General features: G+C 36.1%; 1 protein-coding gene across 1 annotated transcript; it reads left to right on the plus strand.

The window, feature by feature from the left end:
* The first annotated feature begins 3,104 nt into the window (after positions 1 to 3,104).
* On the plus strand, positions 3,105 to 5,952 carry LOC141501725 (carbonic anhydrase-related protein-like). Its single transcript, XM_074205989.1, has 2 exons — positions 3,105 to 3,582; positions 5,672 to 5,952. The coding sequence occupies exons 1-2, from the start codon at positions 3,477 to 3,479 to the stop codon at positions 5,878 to 5,880; spliced, it is 315 nt and encodes a 104-aa protein (XP_074062090.1). The 5' UTR covers positions 3,105 to 3,476; the 3' UTR covers positions 5,881 to 5,952.
* The last annotated feature ends 4,344 nt before the right edge of the window (positions 5,953 to 10,296 follow it).

Consider the following 10,296-nt stretch of genomic DNA (forward strand, 5'->3'; position numbering starts at 1 on the left):
GTTTTCTCATCTGTAAAATGAGCTAGAGAAAAAAATGACAAATCATCCCAGTAATTTTACCAAGAAAAACAGAAGGGGTCATGAGGTGTTGAACATAGCTGAATTGAATCAACAACAAAAGCTAGTATGAGCTGACTCTTAGACAATTAAATTGTAGCCTCTGTAGTCACTGAAACTCATTCCTTATTGAAGTTCTAAGAAATTGTGGCAAAGTAACCAAGTCAATTATGGGACAATATTGATCACTGAGACCCAAGAGGGATCTAAGCCTCTTCCATGTTGTACTAAGAGTTGGAAATATGAAGAAAGGCAAAAACCATGCCCTGTACTCAAGGAGCTCACATTCTAAGAGAGAGAGTCAACATGTAAAAAACTATGCATGGATAAAATATCTATGGGGTAAGTTTTATATACATCTACTACATATGTATGCATATTATTAATCAGCAGAAAGAAGTCACTAGCATTTAAAGGGGATGGGAAAGACTTCTTGAAGAAAGGAGAATTTTAACTGGGAATTGAAGGAAGCTAGAGAAACTGGAATACAGACATTAATTTCAAGAGAGAATTATTGGGGACAGCCAGTGAAAATGAATAGTCAGTAGATGGAATGTTTTATTTGAGGAACAGCAAGGAAGGAGACCAGTGGACCAAAGAGGTAAGTGGATCAAAGTGTAAGATAATCAGAGAGGCAAGAAGAGGCCAGGTTATAAAGATCTTTAAAAGCCATCAGAGAGTTTTACAGCTGAACCTAGAAATAATGGGAAACCCCTTATGTTTTTGCCTTCTAAAATATCAGTGTGAATTTTCACATTTTCTATGGTGAGATGCTTATGGAATATTATAAATAAAGGCTTGCTGGACTTAGTGACCATAGGAAAGTCACTTAACTTCTCATTACCCTCTGCAATTCTCTAAAATTGTAAGATGCAGGATGGGGTTAATCTGACTTTGTAATTTTTCTATATCAGTTCTATAAAATTCAAAAAGAATCAGATCTCTGAAGGTCACATATGAACTTGGAAACCACAATCAACAATATCTATGTTCTATCTTAGTTTTTTAATTTTCTCAAACATTTCTCAATTATATTTTAATCTGTTTCTGCTAAGAGTTTTACTGTCTTTTTTTCCAACCTGCATCTGGCTGGGAGTTTGTACCATACTAAAAAATTACAGGTTAAGTTCCTAGTTCTAAAAAATTTAGCACAATGGGAATGAACAGTGAAGTTTTGCACCTTATTGAAATTTGAGGAAAATTATTAGTCTGAACTTTATATTTGCAAAATTCCTTATAGATATTTTATTAGTTACTTCTTTTTCTTTTTTTAGGTTTTTGCAAGGCAAATGGGATGAAGTGGCTTGCCCAAGGCCACACAGCTAGGTAATTATTAAATGTCTGGGACCGGATTTGAACCCAGGTACTCCTGACTCCAAGGCCAGTGCTTTATCCACTATGCCACCTAGCCACCCTATTAGTTACTTCTAACCACCTTTTGAAGTAGACTTGACTTGTTATTGCCAGATTTTAGGAAACTAAGGTTTAGAGAATGTACAAAGCTATTTAAAACCCATAGTAAGCACTTGGATTTTTCAGTTCCAGACATTTTTCTGTGGTTCAACATTTTGAGTTGTGTAGTTAACTTCTTTCAACTCTTTTTTTTAAGGTAAGAAAGGGTTGGCACTCATCACTGAAACCTAAAGTCAGTAAGGCCAATATTCATCTGTTTTATTAACACTTTGACTAGAACATCTAACAAGTGACACAATGAACTGGGTTGTTTCCTTTCCATCTTAGTCATTCAGTAAAGAATTTCCTAATAAACTAACTAAATGGCCCTAAAGTGGATAGTAGAAGATTGTATGGAGGCTGAAATCCCACAAACCAAATTCTGGATAATCAGAACTTAAGTGTTCATGAGACCACTAAAATTTGTATCAGTGGATATCTCAGATTGTTATTCCTGCCCACCCCCTTATGAAAATGTAACTATCTAGAATAAGTATTATTGAATAGGGCCCTTAAGAGGGAAAGAAGGACCTGAAGTCATTAATGCTGGCTTAAGAAGCAGATTTTAAGAGGTAATAAGGTGACCACTTTGGAACATGAAAGTTCCTGTTTGTTATGCAATGTGTACATTTCATTATTTACACGATTTCACTAGGTGATTGTGGAATTGTGTACATAGCAAGTCCTGACTGTAGCACCGTCACAACCTCTGAGAATAAAATGAAATATAATTATATTACTCATGTCTTTGCATTAGGGTTTTCCTTGAAGAACATTTTCCTAAATTATGACTTATTTTCCATTTTAATTTATTTTTAAAAGTCACTAAAATGTTTTTGACAATCCATAAAGTCCTTGGATAAACTTTTTCCAAAATTTCTACAGTGCATATAAAAATGAAGCACTAGGTAATAAAAATTCTGAAGTGGAAAACAATTCAGCAAATATTTTTAAAGTGCCCATTACATGGAAACTGCTTTTTATGCTGTTATAAGGCACACTTGCCTATCTCAGCCTTTCCTAAGATCATTGGAGGTTTTGGTGAGTGTCTAAGGGTAACTGTTTTTTTTTTTTTTGACATGCCCAAGAAAGGTTCAAAGCAATTTCTGATGTAAGTACTAAATTATTCTCTTATTCCCTCCTATCCTTCCTCTTCAGGAGTTATTTCTGAGGAGTAAGAGGCAGCATGATAGAGGGAAGAGTGATAGTTTGGCTTCAAAGTAAGAAGAACTAGGCTCAGATTCCAATTCTCTTAACTACCTGTTTTACCTTGGGCAAGTTATTTAAACTTGCAGAGCCTAGTGGTTCTTTAAACTAGGGTTAGTAGGTAACCCCTGAGGTCCCTTTTAGTTCAAGATCATGATTAATATTTCTCTATTGTTTAATAAACATTTATTAAGCACCTATTAATAAGTCATGAAAGTGTTACAACACCTGTTAGCTATTCTCAAGGTTGAATAGAAGTGTAATTGTTAAGAGAGGTGTGTATAGGGGTTGTACCAGGATCTTTTGGGTGGGGGGGGGGGAAGAATTTCTAATAAAAAGAAGAAAAAAAAACTCCAAGCGTTAGAATGTTCTATCGTTTCAGTCAGTACTGTACTATCACCCCCATGGGATGTTTCCTGATAATCTTTCCTCTCCCAGGGCAGAGACTTATTAAGCCTTACCTCTTTTGGAATACATGCTCCACCCCTAATGAATTCGTACTTTTCACTGTTTCTCTTGTCTAGCTTTATGGTTCTAAGTTATATAAAGTAGGACTTTAGATACACACTCTCACATTCTGCAAAACAAACCAAACCTCTGGGTCTTGCAGCTACACACAGACACACGAACACACAGACACATAGACACAGACACACACATACACACACTCACTTACTGAGAGCTGGGAAGTTCGTATTGTCTCACTGGTTGTCAGAGAACAACAGGCTTTCTAGAAAGAGGAAAGTGCGGAGAAGCTGCCCATGGCTGATTTGAGCTTCATTGAAGATTCTGAACCCTACACGGGAAAGGAGGAAGATGATGAAGAGGAAGAGGAGGAGGAGGGTGTGGAATGGGGTTACGAGGAAGGTAACGAGAGCCCCTCACAGAACTGGATTATCTCGGCTGGGAACTAATGCTAGTCTATGGAGATCGGGGCAAGGGTTCACCCTCCGTGTGGGCTTGGGGTCACTCACGTAGGGGGCGGGTGGGGGTCGGTGGGGTTGGTGGCAGTGGCGAACAGAGCTGGCACTGGGCAGCCTCGCGGCGCCTAGCGGGGACTGAATCCAGGGTCCGGGAGAGGCGGCATCCGCTCTGCGCCCCGTTCTCTTGTTTGCTTGGTCTGGGCTGAGAGCTGAGGGCTGCCACCCTGCCGGTGGGCACTGGGGTGGGGGGGAGCCCCGAGGGCGCCGGTCCGGCTGCGCGGCCGCTAGCCGCTCTCTGGAGTCCCTCTTCCATCCGCGGGAGGGACCCACCTCAAACCTGCGGCCTGATTTTCATTGTACTTGCCACTTAATATAATTTTTAAGGACTTGTAGGTTGAAAAGTTGCTCCACCTGTGAGCAGAACTTTTTATCTTTTCTTCAGATTTCCTGAATTCTCCCTCTCCTCCCCTTTGATTCCTTTTGTACCTCAAAAAAAACGGCATTTCATTATTTGGCTAGGCTTTCCTTCCCCTCACCCTCCCTCTCTTTATAACTGTATAATGAATGTGTATAACTATATCTATCTATCTATCTATCTATCTATCTATCTATCTATCTATCTATATTTGTGTATGTGTTTGTGTGTAACTGTGTATATATATATATATTATATATATACTGTATGTAAATCAAAACAGGGCAGCATGTGCATTATGGAGTTAGCCTAATTTGCCTCAACTGCTATTATTGTTATTGAACTGAGTTCTTAAGATTCTGCTATAAGTAGAGGAAAGCATGACTTCTGAGGGATAGTAAATGATACATAATGTTGTTGGAGACCTGTTTTACTAATCTTTAATGACTGGAGAATCAGTGTGGCATCAATGGATTAAGAGTTAGGACTACCCCCCATCAGAAAGAACTGTGTTCAAATTCTTCCTCAGACATATTTATTCAGGATGTGTGACCCAAGATTACTTAATCTTTCACTGCCTTAGATGAATCTATGTTACAAGTATGAGTTGCTGATTTACATTCCTTTAAAAGTTAGGATGAAAGGAAAACAAAACATTCTAAATGAGAGTAATGACTTCAGAGTTATTCCAAATAGCTTAGATCAACTTTTGATGGAAGTTTTTTTGAATATGAAATATCAATGAAATCTCACATTTCTTGTCTACTTATATTATTAAACCATGCATTATGAGTACAACTAGCTCTTTCTATTTGTCAGATTCAAACTGAACAAGTCAAAATGCAGGAAGGCTTTCTTAGGAAGTTAGTATCCTAATTTTCTCTCTATCTATTTAGGACTCCTGATATAATTTTGAATGAATAATGATATATATATATATATATATATATATATATATATAAAATGCTTATATTCAAACATTTATAAAATGTTTAATTATGTCAGTTTAAAAAAGTATGTAATGGATTTATGTGATATATTTTCCACATCTGCACAAATATGAAAACTATATGTAATATATACATTATAAATAAGTTCACTAATATCAGTCATCATTTTCCATTTTTCTTCAAAAGTGTTTTTTTTAGCATCACAGTTGTTATTCTATTTGTCCCACATTGAACATTATTTCTATTACCAGCAGTTAGTGATATTTTAGTGCTTCTTGTCACTATGAGATAATTTTTCCTTCTTCAAGATGCAAATCACATAATTAGATCTGCTTGGTAAAAATAAAAATATTGTACTGTGCTATATAAGTCAATGAAATATTATGGATTTTTTGACTTAAAAAGTTAGTGATTTGGGCAACATGGATCCTTTGAACTGTAACTTTTTTCAGAAAGTTAAACTTTACTTCAAAATATAACCAAAAGCATTTCTTTTACTTTTGTAGAGTTTCATGGTCATGAAATTGCCCATATAGCTACTTGTATCTTATTGTCAGAGTCATAAACAGAAATCATAACTTTGATTTTTGTTTCACACTTTTTGATGTATATAATCGACAGAGAAAGACCTCTTTATTTCATCATATTATCATTTATTTTGTTCCTAGGAGTTGAGTGGGGCTTGGTGTTTCCTGATGCTAATGGAGAATATCAGTCTCCTATCAACTTAAATTCAAGAGAAGCCAGATATGACCCCTCACTGCTGGATATTCGTCTATCCCCAAATTATGTGGTGTGTCGTGATTGTGAAGTCACTAATGATGGCCATACAATTCAGATTGTTCTTAAATCAAAATCAGGTATTTTAAAAAATTAATTTCTTCTCGTCCTCTAGTAAATCAAATGGTTGTTATGAACTGTAAGATACTAATTGAAAAGCTTCTATGATAGTAGGGAGGAAGATAGAGTAACATTTTCTATATTTTCTGGAAATATGCTAATTTATCTTATACATTATATTTATTTTTCTGTCCCCCAAACCCAGTTGCAAAGCTTTGTTTAAAGGCTTACACAAACTTGAAGAAGTGTATGTGAATTTACACAAGCATATATATATATATATATATATATATGTACTTATATATGTTTTTTCCTGGAACCTTTTTTTTTTAAAGAGGGCCATAGGAATATAAGATTATCAGAAGACAGGTTTAGAACTGGGAAGGAACTTAGAGGCCATATAATTCAACTTCCTCCTTTCATAGATGAGGAAGGAACCTGAGGCCCAGAGAAGATTGAATAATTTGGCTAAAGCTTACACAGTAGGGCTTGAATTTGAATCTATCTCAGTCCAACAGCTTTCTACTATAACATACTCAGGATGATATGAGGTATGTTGTTCTGTGCTGTGTGATGAAATATTTCCATAGGTAATGGTACAACCTCATTTAATACATATGGCAAAGATGGTAGTTTGGAAAATTGTAGGACCTCAGGAAAGATTTACAAAATGCATACATTATCCTGAGTTATCTCACTAGGATAAATTGTTAGGAAATTGTCATACTATATCTTCAGTGTTGGGGTACTTAGGTGGCACAATGATAACCTGAAATCAGAAAGACTCATCTTTCTGAGTTCAAAACCAACTTCAGACACCTATTAGCTATGTGACTCAACTTAGTGACTTTAGTTCTTCTTCTATAAAATGAACTGGAGAAGGATATGGGAAAATACTCCAGCATCTTTGCCAAGAAAACAAATCGGGTCACAAAGGGTCGAACATGACTGAACCAACAATTACAAAATCAGCCGTGTTACATAGGAATGTTAAATGAACTGTTTTCATGTATAAAATGGACAGGATTGACTACCAAAATGATCCCCAAATTTCTTTGATAATGTCAATTTGAACCTTGATCTATCATATTTAAAATAAAGAAGTTACATTGTATTCTATAAAGTCCCTTCCATCTCTAAAAGCTATGTTCCTATGATATTGTAACTTGAAATTTGCTCAAAATATTCTTCATAGTTGATTAGAGTTTTTTTAGGGGAAGTGTTCAGACCTGTGGTTTCATGGGATAGAAAATTCTCAAGGAGGAAAATCCCTCTGCTAATTGCTGCTCTTCAATTTATGATTTCTTGAGAGCTGCTTTGGATTACTGAGAATGTTAAGTAATTTCCCCAGATTTCCATCGTTAATATTCTAAGCTTAAGACCATTTCCTAGTTTCATGGCTAGGTTAAATGACCTGTCCAAACAGGGGTCACATAATCAGCATGTCTCAGAAGTCACATCTTTCTGCTTTTGAGAATGGCTCTCTATTCAACATTCAATGCTGTTTCTCTTGCTTAGTATAGTAAGAAAAGTTGAACCACACACACACGCAGACACACACACAGATGCACACAGACACACAGACACAGACACAGACACAGACAGACACACAGACACACAGACACACAGACACACAGACACACAGACACACAGACACACACACACACACACACTCCAGCTCCAAAAATAAGCTGACCTTTCCTGGAAAACCCTTGGGGAAGGATGGAAAATTAGAATATATTTGAATTACATAAGGTACCTGACAAGTAGTGCCTAAATGTGCTTAAATTAATTCAGAATCAATACATGTGATATTTCAAACTAGGATTCCTTAGATTTATCATTACCCAGTTCAAGCATTGATTTTTAACTATAGATTAGTCATTAATTATGGATGGTTTTGAACCTTAATCTAGAATTAATATTCCATCAGGGAATTGTAGATTCATGTTTTCTTTCATGCTTGTCCAAGTTTAGTCAAGGTACATGCATTATACCTAATATAATATGGATTTTTGTGTTTGCTAAACAAAAGATCCTATCTGATTACCTTGCTCATATCTCAGATGTAATTTTGAACTCAATCTATAATCTAGGTTATTTTGTTGTGACATGAATAGGCAGTTCAAGTTTACTGGAAGGGGATAATTTTAGTTTTTCCCGAGTGGAAGATGTGTTTAAGAAATAAAAAAAGAACTTAAATATGTTTTGAATGCTGATATACTGCTTAAAATGCCTGGAATGAAGGTTGTGAGGTAAGATAGGGATCAACCAATTCTTCTGTTTACAAAATTATATCTTTTCATTGCTCAGTTGTTTCAGTTGTGTTTGACTCTGTGACCCCATTTGATGTTTTCTTGGCAAAGATATTCGCTTGGGGTTTGTCATTTTCTTTTCTAGTTCATTTACAGAAACTGAGGCAAACAGTGTTCAGTGATTTGAGCAGGTTCACACAGTATAAGATCTGATACCAGATTTACATTATGGAAGCTGACTTCCAGTACCAGCACTATCCATTATGCCACCTAGCTGCCTCCTCAAATTTTGCCTTCGTTACCAATTTGATTCAGCATGTATTTGTTAAGTGCTATTTATCTATATTAAATACGAAAGTGATATTTTCTTCCCTTCAAAAAAACCCTTTTGAACTGTCACTGTCCTCAGGGAGGTTCTTGGTGGTGATGATAGTGTTGATGGAGGCTTAAAAGCAAGGATTTTACATGGAAAGGATTAGAAAATAAATGCAAAACAGTATAGAATAAAATAAGTTGAAGATCATAAAGGTCTTTCACTGCCAAAGAATTTTACTTTATGCTTGGGGGGTGGGGGGGGTGGGGAGGAGGAGTAAGAGGGAAGGAGAAACTGAGGGTATATGCCTGAGGAAAAGATAGGGTAAGGATGGCTTAGGTCTTACTAGAGTCTAACTAGAGTCTTACTAGCAGTCTAACTAGAGTGACAATGTGAAGCACCCATCAATCTGGATTTGGGGGTGGGAGCAACTCTGGAACTGAAAGGCAAAAATTCTCCAGAAGCTAGGTGGCACAGTGGATGACAGTGTACAGTGGCTGCAGTCAGAAGACCAGAGTTCAAATCCTAGTCTTAGACATTAACTAGTTGTGTGAACCTGGGCAAGTCATTTACACCTATTTGCCTCAGTTGGGGAAGGAAATGGCAAGCCATTCTAGAATTTTTCCCAAGAAAACCCCAAAGGTGTCACAAAATGTTGGACACAACTGAGTGACAGTCATAGCAAAATGCTCTCTGGTCCTATGGTACAGTATCAGAGTGGCTGAAGAAAGATGTCTAGTATAGAGGTGATACTCATAGGATTATAATATTATAGATTTGGAGCTAGACGGGACCTTAGAGGCCATCTAGTCACTCATATTTTACAAGAGAGGAAACATGCTCAGAGAGGGTTAAACAATTGATTACCCAAAAATAAAAAGAGAGTAAATGGAAGAAGTGGTATTTTGATCCAAATTCTTTGACTTCAGATCAGTTATTCTTCCCACTATACTGTACTACCTCTAAAACCCACTGTACTCTGCCCTGCTATACCAAATTGAAAGTATTAAGTATAATGCTCAACATCACATTTTAGGGAAAATATTGGTAAGCAGAGGTGAGCAATTAAAGTGACAAAGGATATAGAATTCATGTTCTTTGAGTTCTTTTTGAATGATTTGGGGGGGTATTTAACCTGGAGTAGAGAAGAATTAGGGGAAACTAGGTGACACAGTGGATGGACCATTGAATCTGGATTCAGGAAGATCTGAATTCAAATCCAACATCAGACAGTTACTAATCATGTGACCCTAGACAAGTTACTTAACCCCTATTTGTCTCAGTTCTTCATCTGTTGGATGGAGAATTATTAGAGAAGGAAATGACAAACCACTTCAGTATTTTTCAAGAAAATCCCAGGGACATTCAGGCATGATTCAACAATAACAAAAGGGAAATATCTAAGTTGGAAAACACTTGGAGGATAGCTTTCTTCAAGTATTTGAAGAGGTTATATGGTTGGTCATTGCATTGATTAAATTCTTTAGTCTTTCAGTTCTTTTTTCATGGGAGAGGAAATAAATGTTTATTGTTAGAAAAATTATTTTTACAAAAATTAATCTTTCATTTTTATAGTATTTTTTATAATTACATGTAGTGACATATTTCAACATTCATTTAAAAATTTAAGTTCCACATTTTTGCCTTCCCTCCTTCTCGCCCTTACTTTCCCCTCCCCTAAGATGGTAAGCAATTTGATATAGGTTATGAATGTGCAATCATGTACATATTTCCATATTAGATATGTTGTGAAAGACAAAACAGATCAAAAGGAAAAAAAATGAAAAAATGAAAGCAGTATGCTTCAATCTTTTTTCAGATGCCATCAGTTCTTTCTCTGTATCTGAATAATGGTTGGAAAAAATTATTTTTAAAAAAAAAACCT

Source organism: Macrotis lagotis, chromosome X, assembly GCF_037893015.1.
Source record: "Macrotis lagotis isolate mMagLag1 chromosome X, bilby.v1.9.chrom.fasta, whole genome shotgun sequence".
Classification (NCBI taxonomy): domain Eukaryota; kingdom Metazoa; phylum Chordata; class Mammalia; order Peramelemorphia; family Peramelidae; genus Macrotis; species Macrotis lagotis.